The 21,184-nt window shown below is 48.9% G+C and overlaps 1 protein-coding gene across 6 annotated transcripts in view; it reads left to right on the top strand.

The window, feature by feature from the left end:
- Positions 1-21,184, top strand: part of TTLL11 (tubulin tyrosine ligase like 11) — a 237,035-nt gene that overhangs the window by 83,229 nt on the left and 132,622 nt on the right. For all 6 annotated transcript variants that reach the window (XR_013551669.2, XM_060608799.3, XM_078436524.2 and 3 more), the window contains one exon: positions 15,112-15,687. Coding sequence is in view for 5 of the 6 variants with exons in the window: in XM_060608799.3 (XP_060464782.3) it covers positions 15,112-15,687 (576 nt within the window). In the remaining variant the exon portion in view is untranslated. The remainder of the gene's footprint in view (positions 1-15,111; positions 15,688-21,184) is intronic.

Genomic DNA, 21,184 nt, shown 5'->3' with positions numbered 1-21,184 from the left:
AGGGGTGGCTCAGTCAGTTAAGTGTCTGACTCTTGATTTTGGCTCAGGTCATGATCTCACGGTTGTGAGATCGAACCCCATGAGATAGAGCACCTCGTCGGGTCTGTGCTGGGCATAGAGCCTGCTTAAGAGTCTCTCCCTCTCTCTCTGCCCCTCCTCTGCCTGCTCCCTCCTCTTTCTCTCTCTCCTTTCTTTCTCTCTCTCAAAAAAAATTTTTTTTTTTTTTTTTTTTTAGTGTTGTCTGGTCTTGAAGGTCTGGAGAATGCTGGACTAGAGAGGTTTATTATAATCCCCTTTTGATGGATGAAGATATTGATGCTGTGGGGCTAACAAATACCCTACTATTTCCTGTACATTATCTCTCTGTGGCTGCTCAGTTTATGGGATTGTATCTTGATATCCTGACCACTGTCCTGTTGCGGTGGTTGCATAACTCTCCTGTCTTTATGGGTCATAGGTGAGGTCTTCCCTAGAGAGGGAGAACTTTCCAGCGTCAGTGTTAGGGGATCTCTTAGCTGAGCCTCCAGGGAATCTAGGTGTGCTCCTAGACATGGGAAAACACTACCTTCTGCCATCCAAGGTCACTCTGCAGAGCCCTGTTGTACTGAGATGAGAATAAACAATTCTGTAAACAGGACTGTCTCATTGCGTGCTCTTCTCTGTGTTTATTTCCCTTCTGCTCTCCTTGAGTCATTCATTAATAACAGTCTTTTAGAGCTTGATCCCATCTAGGCTGTGGGGAAGTAAGGAAAGAGTTGGAGCCCATGCTTGGTTCGGGGCGTTAGCGGAGATCAAACTCCCTCCTGTCCTAAATCTCTTGTGGTGGAGACCGTGGCTACAGAGATATCCCCATGGGGAAGGTGGATTGGGGGGAACAGTCAGGGGAGCCTGTTCCCACACAGAGTGGCCTCCACTGCCACTCTCTGATGCATTTAGGAAACAGGGAAGTTTCCTTACACATGACCACTGAGGTCACAAAGGGGATGCTGGGCTGACGTGCCTGTGAGCCCATCTAAGAGTAGGCAGAGGACTTGTCCAGTGGCCACCTGCTACCATTGAAACAGAGTGGGGTGGGGGAAGCAGACAGTGTTTATTTGAGGACAAGTGCTCATAAAGCTGGCCTCCAGTGGCATGGGAGGAGCTCCTTTGTAAAACTCAGCCCAGCCTGGCTTCCAACCAGCTCGCTCATTCAGAACACCACAGAGCTTCACATGATCAAAGGCATGTAAAAGTAATTCCTACATGTCAACACCTTCGTGCTCCTTGAAATTTAAACCAGCAGTTGAAAACTGGAGCCTGGCGGGAGATCCTGTTCTCACTCTCCTGCTGTAAATGATCAGGCTAATGACTGATGAGTTCCCAGAAGGGCACTTGGCTGCCCGGCCAGGTTCTCAGAGGAGATTGGTTTCTTGGTTTGTCAGGTTTATACCCAGTGCTTTTCCGGTAGACATCAGAGTTCTTGCCCAGCAGCACCAGCACCTGCATTGCTGTCCTGCCTGCCCAGTGACCTGGGGCTGGGCACACCCAGCAACAGGCCATGCCATTGGCACTCAGGGCAGCAAGCGTCTGGGTCTGTGGCCCCGGTCCCCAGAGTCACCTCGGACATCCCTGCCACGCCCCACTCCTTACTCTCCCTGCCCTCCTGTCATTTGACGTGCCATGTCCTAACTGTGATTTGTAGGTCATCTGACTTCTCTGAACCTCAGATCCTTTCTGTGTAACATTATTAAAAATGGTATCACACACATGCACAAAGGATACTAAAGAACACAACAAAAATAGAAGCATTTTGGGCAACATGGGTGTGAAGGGGGTCAAAAGGTATAAACTTCCAGTTATAAAATAAATAAGTCATGGTTACCATAGTTAATAATATTGTGTTGTAGGGGGCGCCTGGGTGGTTCAGTCGATTAATCGACCAACTCTTGATTTTGGCTCAGGTCATGATCTCATGGTTCATGAGATTGAGCCCCGCATCAGGCTCTGCTGACAGTGTGGAGCCTGCTTGGGATTCTCTCTCCCTCTCTCTCTGCCCCTCCCCCACTTGATCTCTCTCTCTCTCTCTCTCTCTAAAACAAAGAAATAAACTTTAAAAAAATAATAATGCTGTATAGTTTATTTAAAAGTTGCTAAGAGAGTAAATCTTAAAGTTCTCATTTCATCTCATTTTTCTTAAAAATTTTGTGGCTATGTGTGGTGATGGATATTAACTAGACCTATTGTGGTAATCATTTTGTAATGTGCATATATTGAAAGATTATGTGGTACACCTGGAACTAATATGTTACATGTCAGTCACATCTCCTGAAAAAAGCGTATAAATATAGAACATATATTTGACTAAGAAGGGATAGCCAGTAAACTGAAAATCTGCCCCCTCCTCACCAAATAATAGTAGCAAACATTTATGTAGCACTTAGTACATGCCTGACACTACTTTTTAAAGATTAATTAATTAATTACAGCACCACTTTTCAAAGGCGCTTCACGCATATTAATTCATTCAGTCTTCAAGACATCCCTTGTGAGGTTGATATATCATTCTTTCTATTATATTCATGAAAAAAACAGAGGCAGAGAATTTAGGTGTTTTGCCCAAGAATATAGTTTTTAATTTTTTTTTTAAGTTTATTTATTCTGAGAGAGAGAGCGCAAGCAGGGGAGGGGCAGAGAGAGAAGGGGACAGAGGATCCCAAGTGAGCTCTGTGCTGACAGCAGAGAGCCCGATGTGGAGCTCGAACCCACACTGCAAGATCACGACCTGAGCCAAAGTCAGACGCTTAACCAACTTGTGCCACCCAGGCGCCCCTATATATATATATATATATATATATATATATACATATATATATATATATTTTTTTTTTAATAAATAAAAAAGAAAAATCAATATCAGTAGATTTTTCATAGCATAGCTCTGAGGATTCAGTAAAACATCTGTAATGTAAGTGAGTTTTAAATGCTCATGCATGGTTATTATATATTATTATTAATTACATGTTTAAAATATTAAGCTGTAAGCCTTCTTCTAGAATCTGGTATATGAAAGACGGTACGATTTAGCAGACAAGATGTAGCCTCTGGGAATTTGGACGTACACATGTGTTCAGATCCTGGCTCCCTAGTGTGCAAACTGTCTGACCTGGGGGGATATACCTAACCTGGTAAGTCCCATTTTTCCTCACCTGCGATGGAGGGGACTCTGGTAGTGTTCACTTGAACCATATGGAATTGCCTGTATCTGTATGGCTGGCTGTGACCTATGAAAATGGTGATTTCCTATGGCTCACTCTCCAGTGCCTCCCTCATAGGGTTGCTCCTAAGGATTGAAGAGAATCTCCTAAGGATTGAAGAGAATCTGTGGAAATACCCAGTACAGAGCCTGAAGTGAGCTCTTCCAGCCGCCTAGGAAGCTATCAGAATAACAGAGGTGAGAAATGCTGAGAGCAGTAGAGGACAGCAAGGCATGTGAGGAGATAGAAATGTCAGAATTTGGTGACTGGATAGGGCAGGTGATGGGCAAGAAGGTAGAAGCCAGGGTGACGCCCAGATTTCTGACTTGGGGACAGGGGTGGATGGTGGCACTGTTTACTGATACAGGGGACACAGGAGCAGTAGATCTGAGGAAAGAGGCAACGGGTTTGGTTTTGGCCCGGCTGAATTTTTGATGCCTATGGAGATGTCTAATTATATGGCTCTGGAGCCCAAGAGAGAGGTGTGTGCTAGAGATAAGAGGATGAGTAGTCAGCTGCGTGCAGGGTGCTTTAGTTGAAGTCCTGGGAGTGGTTGGAATCCCCCGGGGATTAGCCCTGGAAAGAGTGTTAACTGTGATCTCGGACAAAAGGTAACAATACTGAACAATGGAAGACATGGCATTTGCTGAGTCCCGCTCCACGCAATCTTCCTTGCTACGTGGGGACAGATGAGGGTGGGGGAGTTAGCATTTCAGTTAACTTAGCCCCTTTTTTTGTAGGACTTGCAGTATGGGAGAAAGCTCTAGTTACAAAGCACAACAGTGAAAGAGCTATTACTCATCCTGTAGGCTTTAGATCTCATGTGTACGTATTAACACTCATAGCCGATTGCCTGGCACTGATCAGTACTGCAAACGGGGGTGCTATTTTAGCCAAAAGAGCATCGGAAGGAGGACTCCTGGTTTGAATGTTGCAAAATATGACGTTGATATTCTTGTGTGTGGGGGGGGGGGGTTGGTTAAAGCTCAATGTGTGAAGTACGGTAAGAATGCAAGAGATTCAAGGACGTGGTGTTAGGAAGCAGGACAAGCTAGGGCTGGCGATCTGACGTGCTTTTGATTAGTGTGGTCATATACATTTGGAGGTGAGCTAAAGATTATTTCGCCAGTTCATTAGCAGGAAACCCTCAGTATCGAAACAAGTTTAGCTGGAAGGGGAGCTGGCTTAGTATTCAGGTGTTGCTTTCCGGGTGGGATCAGCTATGATGCCTTGTGGGGTCTCAGTAGGAGACTGTGGGGAAGGGACTCTGGGAATTTGGACATACAAGTGTGCTCAGATCCTGGCTCCCTAGTGTGCAGACTGTCTGACCTGGCGGGATATGCCTAACCTGGTAAGTCCCGCTTTTCCTCACCTGTGATGGAGGGGACTCTGATAGTGTTCACTTGGACCATATAAGATTGGTAGCAGAGCGAGGGTCTGCCTGCGGGGGCCAGCGAATCACACCAGGCTTTGGGTGGGACTCTGCCGGGGTGAATGTGAGGCTGCTGTCAGAGGGGAGCAGGGAAGGACTGAGGGGCAGGAGACAGGCCCAGCCGCTGGGCACAGTGCTGTAGTTCAGATACCAGCCAAGTAGGTCAGGGACGAGCCTCAGTATGGAAGCTGGAGGATGATCAGGAGACCAGGACAGAATAATAAAAAATAAGGGAACGTGAAATCAAAAGTAGTGCTATAAAAAATAGTAGTGGGTTAAATACGAATGCAAGGTATTCTTTCCGTCTTGTAGGTGGGGATACTGAATACAGACAGCTTAAGTAGCTTGGCCAAGGCTCAGCTCGGAAGTGGCCAAGCTGAGATTTGAACCCAGGTCTGTCTGACTCCAAAGCCCGTGCCCTCTGCTCGGCTGCTGCCCCCACAGACACTCAGATGCATGGACCTGGTGGTGGTAAAGGGGAGCTGCAGCCGGGACCCTCCTGTGTCCAAGGACCCTGAAGCCCCTAGGATGCAGCCTCGGGCCCAGCAAGCCTGGTCAGAGCCTGGTCAGGGAACTCGAGGGAGAAGGGGGGAGCCTGGGGATACCAGGCAGGGCTGATGCCTGGCTGCTGAGCCGCTGTCCCCGAGTCCCCTCTCCCAGTGTTGAGGGGAGACCTGAGAGGAAAACGGACAGTCTCACGAAATGACTGGTTCCTTCCTACTAAGCAGGTTTTATAGTACCGGGTGTATTCTAGAGTGGCTTTTTGATAGCTCACTAATGATGGATAGATTACGGCCCACATAAAGTTGCCATGCACCAAGAGTGGGATCCATTACGTTGCGCTGACAACAGGCTGGATCTGGGTAAAGCCCGTGGAGAGGCTCCTCTTTGCCTCCGAGTCTTTGTGATTGTGAGCGCCCGCTTCCTCCAGCTCGCGTGGCGCTCTGTCCGCCTCCCCGTACAGTGAGAGCATCTTCCAGAGGCAGGGTGGCTTGGGCCCAGGACTGCTGCTCCAGTTCTACCTTCTCGCTGGGTGCCCGCAGGCTTCTATAGTCTCTGGCCTCCATTTCCTCAGTCTCCCTAGAATGGAGGCTTGAAGATCGGCTAAGGCGATTGCACTTCCAAATTTATTAGAATACCAAACAAATGTTATTATTCAGAATGAGGAGAGAACTTCTTTCCAGGTTTTCTTCTAAAAGACCTCTTCAGGGGCACCTGGTAGCTCAGTCGGCTGAGTGTCCAACTTCGGCTCAGGTCACGATCTCACAGTTTGTGGGTTTGAGCCCCACATCAGGCTCTGTGCTGACAGCTCAGGGCCTGGAACCTGCTTCAGATTCTGTCTCCCTGTCTCTGTTCTTTCCCTGCTCCTGCTCTGTCTCTCAAAATAAATAAAAACGTTAAAAATAAGGAGAGAAAGAAAGAAAGAAAAAGAAAGAAAGAGAAAGAAAGAAAGAAAGAAAGAGAAAGAGAGAAAGAGAAAGAAAGAGAGAAAGAGAAAGAGAGAAAGAGAGAAAGAAAGAGAGAAAGAAAGAAAGAAAGAAAGAAAGTCCTCTTCAGGGGCGCTTGGGTGGCTCAGTTAAGCATGACTCTTGATTTCGGCTCAGATCATGATCTCATGGTTTATGGGTTTAAGCCCCGCGTTGGGCTCAGCACCGACAGCTCAGAGCCTGCTTGGGATTCTTCCTCTCCCTGCCCCTCCCCCACTTGTGCTCTCTTTGTCTGTCTCTCAAAATAAGTCAATAAACTTTAAAGAAAAATAAAATAAAATTTAAAAGACCTCTTCAGATGACTGAATCAGGTATAGTAAAAAGCACTTTGGGTTAGAAACCTGGAGGTGTTGTGTTTCAGTTCCGGCTCTGCCACTAGCTGTGTGGCCTTGGGCAAGTCTCCAGTTTCTTTGTTTACAGAGTGTGTGTGTGTGTGTGTGTGTGTGTGTGTGTGCGCGCGCGCGCGCGCGCGCGCTCATGCACACACGGTGATGACTCCTTCCTGGGCCTGGCCAGACTGGGTATGAAGATACAAGGCTGCTCCGTGGCTGTCTGGAATCACTCTTCTGACAGCAGCTGGCCCCAGCTAAAGCAAAACGAATCCTGCTTCTCTTGGCTATAACTTTGTATTCCTACAACTACCTCCTTCTATACTTTGCCTGTTAAGCAAAAGTTCCTGCATGTTAACTGCTTTGAGTTTTCCCAAAGAATAGAGTTGTCACGGAAAGATCACAGACTTTTTGAATCTGATCAACTTGGTTGCAAATAACTTTACTGTTTCTTAGCTGTGTGACTTTGGCCCTGGGACTCTACATCTCTGAGCCTCTATTTCCCTGCAGCGTTGCTGTGAGAATTCAGTAGATCGTAGCTGCAAAGCACATAGCACAGGATATGTGTTCCACAAATGGTAGTTTAGAGGAAACTTTTCTTACTTGTTAAAGTAATTTTGTTTCTACAGGAGAAGTTGGTTTATCTGGCAATCTGTCAGCTACATATCTGTTAACTAATATGCCTGCAGTTCACACATGTCATAGTAATCAAGCTTCTTGATAGTATTTTGGAAAGTATTTATTGAGCTTCCACCCCGCTACGTATGGGAATAGTGACTAGACTAAAGGCATGGTCTTCATCCTCAACAGGCTCATAATCAAGTGGGAGAGACAGAACAATAAATAATAATAATAATAATAATAGCCCACCATGTTTGCCTGGCACTTCACATTCTTTAACTGGTGTAATCTTCACAACAGCCCTAAGGCAGGGGCACTCCTATTAGTCCCATTTTGCAGGTGAGCAAACTGAGACACAGAGAGGTACGAACATTGTTGAGGGTTACCCAGCTAGTAAGTAGCGGCAACACTGGGCTTTGTACCGCTGCTGGCTGTCAGCCGCAGCCGCAGCCGCAGCCTCCGTGTTCTTAGCTTTCATAATGTACATTTCTTAACTATGTAACCGGAATACAAGAGAGCTCCAAACTTAAAGACGCAGGTGATATTACAACCTGATAGAGATGTGCTGTAGAAAGTTTAGATGCCGCAGCCATGGGAGCACAGAGGACCAGAGTGGCCATTCTGTCTGGAGGGTGATAAGCCAGGAAAGGATGCTCAGAGGGAACCTGTGAGCTGGGTCCTAGATGCTAAGTAGCGGCTCTGCCGGCAAAGAAGGGGAGGGGCTGATGGAGGCGGATGGGAAACGCTGTGAGGGTGTAGAGGAGAGACAGTGGGACAGAGGGGAGGGAGGGGACAGAAATGAGGCAGCGGCTCTAGCAGGTGAGGGCTAGCCTGCCAGAGAAGGAGGGCCTTTTAAGCCATGCCAAGGGTTTACACGCGAGTGGTCCGATACCACTCCGTGGGAGTAATTAATGGCATTTCTTTTCGACTATTCAAGGAAACCCAGGATGCTCATCAGTGATAAAACGAACAGTTTTTGTTTTTTGTTTTTTTGTTTTTTTTTAATTTGCACTTAAGTGTCTGGAACTGGAATGCTTCAAAAGCCAGGGAGTGGTGAAGTGGGTGAGCATGTAGTGGCAGGTACAGGTCCTTCCGTGGGGCCTGTGGTCCCTCCACTAGCCACTGGGCTGAGAAGCGTACTGGGATACCCTTCCAAATATCCTCCAGTTCAAGATATTCCATGTCTGAGTTTAAAAACCTGAGTCATGAGCGTCACCCCAGCCAGACAGCAGTTCTTACTTTTGCTAATGCTGTGAAAGCCACTGCGAGAGTCGAGTATGTATCTGTATGAGACAGCGGACAACGCGTCCAATTCCTATGAACAGTAAGGGGCTTGAGGAATGACGTTACGAAGTCTCATGTTGGCTCCGTGAATACCGGTGAGCGAGGGGAGCTCCCAGGTCCCCTTCCCACCCCAGCTCGCCTTCCTGCATTCCCTAAACTGTAGGCTGTGCTATCTCCCAAACCACTGAAGCCGCCTCTCTCACCTTCACCTGCATCCAGTCACTGGGTGCCCTCGAACCCACCTCTGCCTCACTTCCCAGCCCAGCCCAGCCCAGCCCAGCCCGGGCCTTCAAGACTTTGACAGCCCCAAATCTTCCTGTGTCTGGTCTTGTTTTTTCCAAACCATCCTCCTCATGCAGACGACTGGTATGGGTGCCCACCACCCCCAGGTTGAAAATCCACCAGTGGAGGGGCGCCTGGGTGGCTCAGTCAGTTGAGCGTCTGACTCTTGATTTCGGCTCAGGTCATGATCTCACAGTTTGTGGGTTCGAGCCCCATGTCAGGCTCTGTGCTGACAGCGTGGGTCCTGCTTGGGATTCTCTCCCTCCATCTCTCTCTCTCTCTCTGTTCTTCGGCTTGCTTTCTCTCTCTCTTCCAATCTCAAAATAAATAAACATTTAAAAAAAAAAAAAAGAAAAAAAGAAAATCCACCAGTGGCTTATGGGATCAAGTATAAATAGAAGACATTTTGTGATCTCCTCTGCTCCTCTAGCCTCTCGTTCCCAGGTGGGCTCATCTCCCCCCTTGAACTATCCCTGTGTAACTGGGCCCGTCATGGAGGCTACAGCCATCGTCCAGGGGCTTGATGGCCCCAGATGTATCTCCCGAGCTCCAGACAGACATTTCCGGGGGCCACAGAGCCTCTCCAGCTATGCGCCCTCCAATCTCCTCTGTCTGGATTGCCATCTCCGCCAGGCCTCCTGAGACCTCTCTCCTCTTCCCTTCCCTGGGAATACCACCACCATAACCTAGACATTCGGGAGCTGTCCTCGTGCTCCTCTGTCCCTCACCTACTCACCCAGTTCTGTCGATTTTACCTCCAAAATATTCTCAAACCTGCCTTCTCCCCCTTCATCCCCCTGCCAGCCTCTGTTCAGGCTCCTCCTCTCTGCTCCTGACCTCTGCCCCCTCCACGCCATTTTCTGTGCAGCAGCCAGAGGGGTGTTTCTAAGGACGCATCCAGTTTGGCTGTTTCCTTCTCAGAACCCTGCAGTGACTCTCCATTACTTCAAGACATTGTCCAGACTCCCTAAAATGAAGTTCAGGGTCCTTCCCTGTCAGGCCCCACCCCATGCCTAGCCGTGGTCTTTTTCCCTCCCCTTCCTCACATCCTTCCCTCATTCACTATAGATATGGGCTCTGGAACCCGCCTGTCTGTGTTTAAATCCTGACTCCGTATCCTGTTGACTGTGTGACCTTTGGCAAGCTAATTAACATCTCTGGGGCCCCATTTCCTGAACCGTAAAATAGGGTTGTGGAGAATTAAGTGAGATGATAATGTAACGTGCTTGTGCTTAGAACAGCGCCTGACCCACGAGCACCTCACTGGTGCGATTTCCAGCACTCTGCCCATTTCACTGCTCTCTGTTCTGCAGCTGTGGGAACGGTTTGCGGTTGCCCAGACTGGTCTTTCACCCGCTTTCATTAAGACCCACCGCAGCAGGACGATACCTGCACGGTTCTTCCTCTTGGTGTCACCTGTCTGCCTCCCACGCTGCCCCTTCCTGTCTGGCGCTGGGGACTGCCTCGTCCTCAGCTGACTCGGCGATCACCTTGAACACTGGGAGTAGGGATTTGCCCTGAGAGCGAGGCTCGGTCCGCGGAGGTTGGAAGGGGCCGGTCCCCGCACGCATGCGCTCTGTGACATCTGCTTGTCTTCCAGAAGCTGTTTTACCTGTGCCTGTGACACCAAGGGTCTCCGTTGCTAAGACTGAATGCAGACCCACCTGAGTGACAGAGGACCGCTCCAACCGGCTTCGACTTCCCTGGTGTTGCAGACACAGTGTTTCTTCAGCAACTGTCCTCTCAGCTGCCCTCGCTGCTAATGATGTTTTGTGGCTTAGTATTCCAGTTGCTGAATTTCTCTCTGAAAATATTTTAGCTTGCTTCCCCCAGATGCCCAGCCGACTTCCTCAAGTGCATCGTAAATCTCCAATCCAGATCTCCTGCTCTTGGAGATCTTCCCGCTGCACTCCTCACGGTGGCACAGCATAAACTCTCCGCTGATGAATGTCCCTTGCGTGTTTGTAACACAGCCTTCAACTCCGGTGATATCAAGATAAATCAATGTTCAGAACCTGTTAGATGGCAGAAGCCAGGGACCTTAGTGTGGCCTCTTTATCTTATAGGTGAATACAACAAAGCCCAGGAGGTTAGGTGACTGTCTCAAGGTCACACCATCAGAAATGACCTGACTAAATTGGGGCTAGAAATCAGATTTTCTGCTTTTTTTTTTTTTTTACTTCAGTTTTCTTCCTAACTCACCAAAAAGCTATTTATTTGCGTGTTTTTATTAAAAATTTTTAAAAACTTAAAAAAAATTGAGGTGCCTGGGTGGCTCAGTCGGTTCAGCGTCCGACTTTGGCTCAGGTCTTGATCTCACGGTTCATGAGTTCGAGCCCCGCATCGGGCTCTGTGCTGACAGCTCGGAGCCTGGAGCCTGTTTCGGATTCTGTGTCTCCCTCTCTCTCTGACCCTCCCCCGTTCATGCTCTGTCTCTCTCTGTCTCAAAAATAAATAAACATTAAAAAAATTAAAAACAAAAACATTGCAGTAAAATATGCATAACATAAAATTTACCACCTTCACCATTTTTAAGTGTATAGTTGAGTAGCATCGTCTCCAGAACTCTTTTCCTCTCCCCACACTGAAACTCTGCGCCCACCAAACACTAACTCTCTACTTCTCCCTCCCCTCAGTCTCTGGTAACCACTCTACTCTGTATCTATGAATTCTGACTCCTCTAGGTACTTTATGTAAGGGTGACCATTCAGTGTTTGTCCTTTTGTGTGATGGCTTATCTCCCTGAGCATAATGTCAGGGTTCATCCATGTTGTAGTAGGTGTCAGAATTTCCTTCCTTTTTATGGCTGAATGATCTTCTATTGGACGGGAATAGCACAATTTGTCCATCCCCTCATCTGTTGATGGACACTCAGGTTTGGCTATTATGAGTCATGCTGATACGAACATGGATATACAAATATCGGTTCACCGAGAAGTATTCCTTGTACATTTAGATTTAGAGACCCTTGCTGCTGCCCACCCTTGCCACACTCCTCTGTTTTTTTCTTTTTTCCTAATGGAAAGTTTGGAAAATACAAAAAGGCACAATGAAGAGTATAGAAGTCATGGATTTTTTTTTTTTTGGTGATATATATTTACAGGATTTTATATTCATGCTGCCCATAATTTTAAAAGTTTTATACATCCTGAGAGAGAATTTTGACAGATAGTCCCATCTATGTGGTAGGGAGAACAACGTGGAATGTATTTAAGGAACCGAGAGCGTGAACACGGAATGTGACCTTGGCCAGCCCTAGTCTTTCAGAGAGGAGTTCATTCAAAGTATGATCTTACCGTAACAGTCTACTGAGGGAGCTCTTTGTGGTGGTGCTTCCTTAAGACCATTATTAGTAGAGCGGGTTACCGCTAAAAGTCAGAATTTTGAACTGGGGTCTTTTCCCAGTCACATTTCTCAGATATCCACTAGGGGGCAGTAAAAGACATAAATTTTCCCTTAGGCCGGATGAGTAGCAAGCGGTCAGGCCACCACATCCTGTTTGCATCTCTTTCAACCACCCATGCATAGTTACAAGATAATGGATTTCACGTCCAACAGCGGCTCTGGGTAAAACTGGAGATACCACCAGCTGTAGCCTACGTGCCGGTCTTCCTCGCGTTCAGGCTAACATCAATGCAGAAAACTTCATTCTCTAGGTTGGTCCCAGATTGTATTTTGCTTTAATTCACATTGGTTCAGCGATTCTCAAGCTAAGGGAACATCAGAATCACTCGTCATGCTTTTTCCAAAATCCACATGCCCAGGTCTCATCCCAGATCTATTAAATCAGACTCTCTCGGGCTGAGGCCTAGTTATAGACCGTATTTTTATTCCGGTCCTCGAGTTCACTAAGAACCAGTGCATTAGCGCTTGACTCTAATAACCGGAGGGAAAGGGCCACCCTTGAGTAAAACCTCGGAGGAGAGTGAATATGAATTCTGGAAAAGCTCTTTCCCTTTTAAAAATAGAAGTCACTGAAGGATCTGGTGGCTATGGGAACCCCACTTGGAAGAGCTATGAGGCTTTCCCATAGACTGTGCCTCTGTCGTAAGAAGCTAGGAACCTGAGAGAAGCTCTGGAACTGGGGAAGTCCTGGCAAACTCAGCATCTGTGGTTACAGCTCCAAGAAAGCCATGCTCGGGGGCCAGCCCCCTTATTGTACAGCCAGAGTTCAGATCCCAACTGTCTGCCACATTAAGAGAACCTTCCCTATAGTATTCGGGAGAAAGAGGCCTTTAATTTTATGTTGTAGAGGTAAATTGGCATAGAGAACCTGAGGTGAGGTCAGACAGCCTCCATCTCCTCGGAACCATCCCACCAGCCAGTTAGGTCAGCTTCCCAGTTTGAATTATGGGAGGACTGGATGGCATTGATCTCTGAGGATCCTTCCAGTTCTAAAATTTCAATGATCCCATTAGTATTAATAATCATGATTTGTATGGTCCTATTCTGGCAAAGAGCAGAAGAAATATTCAGTAATGCAATGAATGACAGAGACTATTGACCATGTAGTTTAATTTATTTAAGGCATATACACTGAATTCAAAGGAGAAAATATTGCTCCCGATAATATATTGAACTGTTAGTATCTTTGGCATAGTAAAAGCTTTCCAGAGGGAAAAATTATCCATCGCTGCAAACTTGACATTTTTCACTTCCTGATCCATAACTGCCATTTCTCCAGCATGCTTATATTTACAGTGAAGGGCCAAATGTATGAATGCTTTGGATGAATATTAAATAACTACATAAACATCAAGGTCACAGTTGCAAGAAAGGCTCAGTGGAGGGCCCTGGGAGGCTTGCATTGATCTCTCGTGAACTTCCATTCTCGAATCCTGCTGACAAGGGGAAACAATTGATGTGGACCATTATTAAGGTTTTAAGTGTTTCTCCATTGTTAAAGATCTTTTACAAGCCCGGAGTAACCGATAGTGCCCAAGGAATTGGCAAAAGCTTCACTTAGAAATATAGGCTGGCCAGAGAGATAAGTACAACCCAGAGCGCAGATGTCCTGGGCTGAGCTTACACAGCAAAGGTGGAGGGCTGGGGCGAGCCCAGTGCTGGGGCCCGCCACCTCCTCGGCCCCCCAGGCTCGGCTCTGAGTTACAGAGTTCAGAATGGAAGGCCTGCTCTGGGGTCCGGCACATCACAAGCTGCAGAGAGACCGGCTGCCCCTTTCACATCCACCTCCGCGTTTCCTCCAGCTCCCCTCCCCCAGCGCGCCATTCAGTCCACAGCTGCACAGAGGACCTGACAAGTGTCCGGGGGAATTGGGTGCATATGAATTATGCAGACCTGCAGATCCAGACTGACTGTCTGGACTGGTCAAGTGCCCTGGATAATTATGTGAATGTCCTGCTGACCTGGAGATGGGAAGACAGCAGACATTATGGATGGCAGAATCTACTTTCAAAAAGATCTCCACAGACTGGAGGAGGATGGGCCCAGTCTACCAGATGAACTGAGTAATAGATATAAATGATGGCATGAACATTTCCCTGCACGAGCTCCCCGTTCGGTCTTAGGCTCGGCCCTTTGCACGTTTTAGTTTATTTCTTTACCGCGAGCCAGTGAGGGTAGGTTTGTAGATCTCCATTTTGAAGAGGAAGAAACAGAGACATGGCAGGGTAGAGGAAGGTGCAGGTGCTGTAGAGTCCTTGATCGAGATTCCAATCCCACTTCTACCCCTCAGCTGACAAATCACTTCATCCTTAACAGTTAGGAATAGCTAGGCTTCGTGGCTGCCTTTCACGAGTCAGGTTCGGTGTGCTTAGACCTTTGCGTTCATTATCTCATTTACTCTTCAGTGCAATCTCACTGCTATGTTACAGACTGAGGGAGTCACAGAGAACTTAAGTAACTCGCCCAAGGTCACGCAGTAAGCAGCAGGGCCAGGATCGAGCCCAGGCAGTCAGATTCCAGTGCCCACACTCTTAACAACTGCTGTGCCCTCTCTGCTTCCTATGTTGTAAAAAGAGAATCCTATTCTCTGTAAGGGGTAAACTCGGTAACTAATGTGCAGTGCCTAGTGGAGTTATCTGGCACATAATAGGCACTCATAAATGGTGTTAGCCATCCTCCTCCTCCTCCTCCTCCTCCTCCTCGCCATCTTCCTTTTCCTCCTTACCATCATCATAGCACCATGAGTTAAATGACTTGTCTGGGGTTAGACTTCATAACTGACAAAGACCCTGGATTTGAACCTAGCTCCTGTGACTTCAGATCTGCCCGACTCTCAGTCCCCCTTCTGGAGGACAAGGCCGAGGGCAGTCCTTAGGTCACTATCTTGGTACCTAGTACAGTATTATCTCCCTGGTGCTCAGTGAATGCTCACAGAGGCAGGGCTCACTTTGTCACTCATTCACGAAACATGTGCTGAGGTCTTGCGCTGACTTGGGGGTCCAGAATATAATGCAACCATTCTTTTTTCCCCCCGCCAGGTTCGAATGGTGAAAGACGGTGACCCATCCTGGAAGCCCACTTTTATTGTGAAACCTGATGGTGGTTGTCAGGGTGATGGAATCTACCTCGTTAAAGACCCCAGTGACATCCGCCTGGCAGGGACCCTTCAGAGCAGGCCAGCGGTGGTCCAGGAGTACATCTGCAAACCTCTTCTTATCGACAAACTCAAGTTTGATATTCGTCTGTATGTCTTACTCAAGTCCTTAGACCCCTTAGAGATTTATATAGCCAAAGACGGACTCTCTAGATTCTGCACAGAGCCATATCAGGAGCCCAACCCCAAAAATCTGCACCACATCTTTATGCACTTAACCAACTACTCGCTGAACATCCATAGTGGTAACTTTGTCCATTCGGACAGTACTAGCACGGGCAGCAAACGGACTTTTTCTAGCATTCTTTGTAGGTTGTCTTCCAAAGGTGTTGACATCAAGAAGGTCTGGTCTGATATCATCTCCTTGGTGATTAAGACTGTCATTGCCCTGACTCCAGAGCTCAAGGTTTTCTACCAGTCGGACATCCCTGCAGGGAGGCCGGGGCCCACATGCTTCCAGGTAACCCTCGCCTGTCTCCACCTGAGTTCCCAACCTTGATGGGCCCTATGGAGGGCTCCCAGCTTCCTGCGAGATGAGGGGTGGGGCGACATGGCCAGAGGCCGGCAGGGGTGGGTGCTGGTGTGGTCTTTGGGGTTAAACCTGGGTCCAACTTTCTGTTTGCCAGCTGTGTGACTTGAGGCAAGTTATTTCCCTTCTCTCACCTGTAAGAAGAGACGACCTCCCTTAAAGGACTCTTGTAAGAATTAAATGAAATAACATACATAAAGCACAGTGCTTGCCGTTTATTTATTCATTCTCCCTTCTAGCATGTTTTACCACCTGCTTAGTAGGGGCCAGGCCCTGTCGCAGGTACTGGGGAGACAGTAAGTCAGGTCTCCACTGGCCGAGGCATAGAATTTACTAATATGACAGACACGTGGTTGACGAAGCACCTGGTATAAAGTGTCGCGACTGCTAGAGTAGAGTAAGAAATGTACTGGGCACCGTGACATTGTGGGGCCATCTAACGTCCTCTAGGTGAGAGTGAGGGTAGTCTGGGAAGGCTTCGCAGGAGCCGAAATTGGATGGAGCGGGAGATTTCTGGATTGGGCTGGGGGAGACGGTGTTCCGGGGGCAACCAGGCAATTCAAGGAACTGAAAGAGGTTCAGTGTGGTTGGCGGGTGGGGTTTGAGGCAGAGCTTGGAGGGAGACGAGGGAAGAGGAGGCTGGACAGGTCGGTAGTGGCCGAGTCGCGGAAGGCTGAGGGGCCCCCCAGAGGGTGGTCACAGGGACTGGCGTGCTCAGGTTCTCACGTTACAAAGAAGAAACCAAAGGCAGAGGGGAGAGTGGATTGGGCAAGGCTGGGAGCAGAGGCTGATGAACCGATGGCTTTCATACAAGCAAGAGGTGGTGTTCACTAGGATGAGGAAGGTCTCGGTGTGGGTGGAGAGAATAGGTCTGAGAGCCATTCTGGAAGTGGAAGGGCTGGGCTGGAGATGGGGTGGGGGGAGTGTGGTGGTGAGGGAGCAGCGGAGAGCCAACATGGACTCCCAGGAGGTCAGGCACTCGGATGGATGGATACAAACCTCAGGAAGGGGACCGGGCTTGTGTGGGGAAGGTCAGGAGTTGGACTCGACCATGCCCTTGAAGTGCCCGTGTGACATCCAAGTGGAGAGGTTGAGTGGACAGTCGGACATTTGGGCCTGGAGTTCAGGAGCGAGAGGCCGGGGCTGGGCTGGGAAGTCATCAGCATTCAGTGACTCAGGCCACGTGAGGCTGCAGGGAGGTGGGGCCTCAGAAGATCTCTGTGGGCACCACCATTCAGGCAAGGGAGAGGCGGCTCGGGTGGGGGGACCAGCAAAGGAGGTCAACAAGAAGGGGCTTGAGACATAGAAGGCATATCAGGAGGGGAAGCACCCTAAGTGCCAAGGAAGGCATGCCTGGAGAAGGAGCGGGCAGGGAACGGCAGCGGCGAATGCCGAGATGTCACACGGGACCAGAACTGAAAGTGCCCGCTGAGCTTCGCGGTCTTCAGGGGAGTGATGGGGCAGGGGCCACGGTGTGGTGGACTGAGCCCAGGTGGGGGCGGGGAGTGGGAGTGACAGCAGAGGGTTTTCTCAGGGCCTTTGTCTGTGAAGTGGGTGGCGGGGAAGCTGGAGTCCAGGCGCTCAGGAGACACACAGGTTCCCACCACCAGATAAATCAGAATGGGGAGCAGATAGCAAGACCCTCTGGGACCCTGTCCATCTCATCTTTAGAATTACTTGTGGCAATCGACGTATAAATAGAATACACAGAACATGTGTGTAAGCTACGGAACGGAACAACAGAATGGTCATCCCAAACGCACCCCCCGCCCCGCCCCGCCCCGTTCAAGATTGCCAACTACTGTGCGTGTCCCGATCCCATTTTCCTACCCACCCCTGGGCTCACGTTATCCGGAATTTTATGCGTACCATCCCCTTGTTTTTAAAAATCCTTTTGTGATGCACGAATGTATCCCTGAACAGTATATCGTTTCATTTTGCTTGGTTTTGAGATTTGTAAAAACGCTGCCATAAAGTATACAGTCTTTTTCAACATTCTCTTCCACCGCATGTTGAGGTGTGGTGTTGGGGCTGTTTCCTGTGTATTGCTGTAGATGCCAGTGTAAATACACACTATTTGTCTGGGCTGTTCCTCGTCCTCCGTCTAAGGCGGGAGAGCAGCGGGTGGTGTGGAGCAAGGAGAGGAGACGCAGTGGGGCAGCGTCTCTAACGGATGGGCTGTTAATTCAATAGCAAGAGAGGGGGCTGGTCCCCAGGTGCAGGTGCCAAACAGAGAGGCCAAACAGAGAGCCCCTGGGGCTGGGCACTGGTCAGCAGGGTTTCCAGGCAGGCTGGTGGGACCCTTTGGAGGGCAATTCAGGCAGTGATCAGTTCCAGGAGGGGATGGCTGTCATCTGAAGATCTGTCCTTAGGCACTTGGACCTCAGGCTTTGGGTCCCAGGTGGGATGCCCAGCTCAGCCATCCGGTAGGCAGCTTAATGCATTAGAAAGGGTAAGTGGGCAGGATTTAGAGATAGGAATAGAGAAAACGCGTCTTATCCCAAGCCATGAGAAGATTGGGGGCAGGAGATAGTTGCAACGTGGAGGCATCCAGGGGTCATCCCGGGGGACCATGTGGTCACATCTGTTTGACGGTGACAGCTATTCCAGGAGTATCATGTGGGCCCAGCATGCACAGCCAAGCCACACAGCCCTGGCACAGTGAGCGTGCAGGGGGGAGGGGCCAGAGTGGTTGTTCGCTGCCTATCCTGCTGTGGACAGGCCGCACGGGGCAGTCATTGGGGTGGAACCAGGGGCCCACGCTGTGGGGAATTGGAGGGCAGACAGGGAGGGAGCCACTGGTTTGGACAGATCACGTCTAGCAAACGGAACCACAGCCCCCATATCTGTTTTCCATTGCTTGACCACACTAAATGCTTCCAGACCTGGGGGCCAGGGGATGAGCCCTGGGCTGGAAGTAACATTCCAAAGAAGTTCTTCCTCTTTCCAGCTGTGTGACCTTGGGCAAGCTTCTTCACCACCCTGGGCCGCTGTCTCCCTGTCTGAATCGCCTACACTCACCTCCCCACCTGCCTTCTTAGGGGTAGCGTGAAGTATTATAGGTGAAAAACTTCGACAAGGCATAAAGAGTTAGGTGTTTGAAATTTGGTTTACCCTGCATTTCAGATTCACAGTGATTGAGAAAATACTATTCTTTTTCCCTTGGGGGCCTCTCTTAGTTACTTTATTCTTATCACTTGGTAAAACACTTGTTAGTTTGGGTCTCAAATACCTGAAGTGATTTGAAACCCAGAGATTTAGGGAGAAGGTATGGTTCTGCTATCGAGTTGCTGTGTGATCTTACATAAGTCACTTAACTTCTCTGTGCCTCGGTTTCCTCACCCTCCTTACAGTGCTGTTGTCCGCCCCACACGAGATAAAGAGTACAAAGGACTTTGCAAACTATAATGTGCTGTGCAGGTATAATAAATTATTTCTTTGTCGTGAAGCCCCCTTTGCCTGTAGCCTGGGCCCGGCCCACACTGCAGCATTCCAGGACATAGATTCTAGCCAACCACATTACATTTATCTTAAACATGTGATTGTGCCCCCTTTCCAATCATAGCCACAATAACTACTTGGGAAACTGTGGTGGCCCGGAGCAGCTGCTGGCACAGCTCAGGCTGTGGGCAGGTTTCCTGTAATCTGTTGCCTAGGGAACGTGGCAACCCTGTCATTCCAGCCCGGTCCCCGTCATCGCCCAGCCACACTGCTACCCACCCCCCCTCCGCCGCCACAACACATCCCCATGTCAGTCTTCTTGGGGGCAGCAGTGTGACTCTGGCTTCAGCAGTAAGGTCCATCTGGGGGTAGATGATTCATGTGGCAGAAAAACACATGCAGAGGAAAGGTTTTCCGCTCAGCTTTCAAGAACATTCTTTCCCAATCCTGTTGCTTGGTCTGTATCTTCCTTTAGCTCTGTGTCTAATTCTCTCTTCGGCTCATGATCCTTTCCCTTAGATGTCTGGAGGAGACACCTTTCCTAAATGCTAACGCGCTTCTCTTTCTTCTCTGTCCTCTTGACCTCCTGCTCGCCTTCAGCCCCAGGCACCCCATAGGAAGGAGATCAGAAGCAGCCTTAAGGCCACACGAGGGCTTGGGGTTTGCTCTCAGACGCCCTGGGTTTGAACTAATAGCGGCTCCTTTTTCCAGCCACCCTAGCTGGTGAGCTTGCAAGTTAACCTTTCTTTGCCGTAAATGCTGTAAGAGGGCCTGTCACAGAGAAAGGAGTAATTAACTTTGCCTGGCCCAATCAGGGAGGGCTTCCCAGAGGAGGAGCTGTTTTAGCTGGAGCTTAAGCATGGAGAAGAATTTGCCAAGCAGAAAGGGGCAAGGGTCCCCATAGTGACCTGCTTTCCCTTCCACCTCACTGGCCGCTGCTTCTGTGCCCCTCCTCTGGACCTTCAGTGTTGGGGATTCCCAGGACTCAGTGCCTGGAAAGTTCTTTTATGTACAACCACTCTCTAAATACCTCACTTAGCCCCGTGGCTTTAGGTACCAGCTATGTGCTGTTGACTCCTGACTTTTTATCTCCAGTCTTGACCTGTCCTGAGCTCCAGGCTGGTATATCCAGCTGCCCCCTTTCATTTTTTTCACCCAGACATCTAGTGGGACTTTCCCATCCAACATGTCCAAAATCAAACTCTTGAATTCCCTCCCAAACCTCGTCTCCCATTGTTTTCCTATTTCGGTAAATGCACGACGTCCGATCAGTTCCACAAACGGAAAACCTGAACCATCCTGCTTTCTTCTTTTCCTCTCCTCCCTAGATCTAATACACAAGCAATGCTTGCAGACAGATCCTAAATCTAACCACGTCTGACCAGCTCCACTGCTGCCGTCCTAGTCCAGGCAGGGGTCACCTTGCACTTGTACCACCTCCGTAGCCTCCTAATTGATGTCCTGTTTCCCACCCTTGCTGCTTATGGCCTATTTTTCTCACTGTAGCCAGAGTGATTCTTTCAGAACATGCCAGATCAAATTACTTCCCTTGTGCAAACTCTCCAACGGCTTTCTCGTTGCACTTGAAAGTCCTGGCTCCTTACCATGGCCTACAAGATGTGACATGACCTGTCCCTTGTCTTTCTATCTGACCTCATCTCCTACCACTGTCCCTCTTGCTCACCCCTTGCTGTTGTTCAAAAGTGACCTTTGCTCTTGCTGCTCCCTCTGCCTGGAATGCTCTTCCTTAGCTCTTCAAATGACTTACCCACTTACTTCATTCAGTCCCTATTCATGCATCCCCTCTCGAGGCTTTTGCTTCTGGTCATGATGGAACAACAAATCTTGACTTAACAGCCTTTTGAAAATGACTAGAAAGCTGGACAATGTGCATGAAATAAGTGGTTTCAGATTTTGGACAACAGACATCTCAGCACTGTGATCCCTGAGGAAGTGGGGGATGGAACTGAGGTGAGTCCTACGGTTG

The sequence above is a fragment of the Panthera onca genome, chromosome D4 (genome assembly GCF_046562875.1).
Source record: "Panthera onca isolate mPanOnc1 chromosome D4, mPanOnc1 haplotype 2, whole genome shotgun sequence".
In the NCBI taxonomy this organism is placed as follows: domain Eukaryota; kingdom Metazoa; phylum Chordata; class Mammalia; order Carnivora; family Felidae; genus Panthera; species Panthera onca.
Note: the sequence above shows the minus strand (reverse complement) of the source record. Positions and strands in the feature narration are given on the sequence as shown.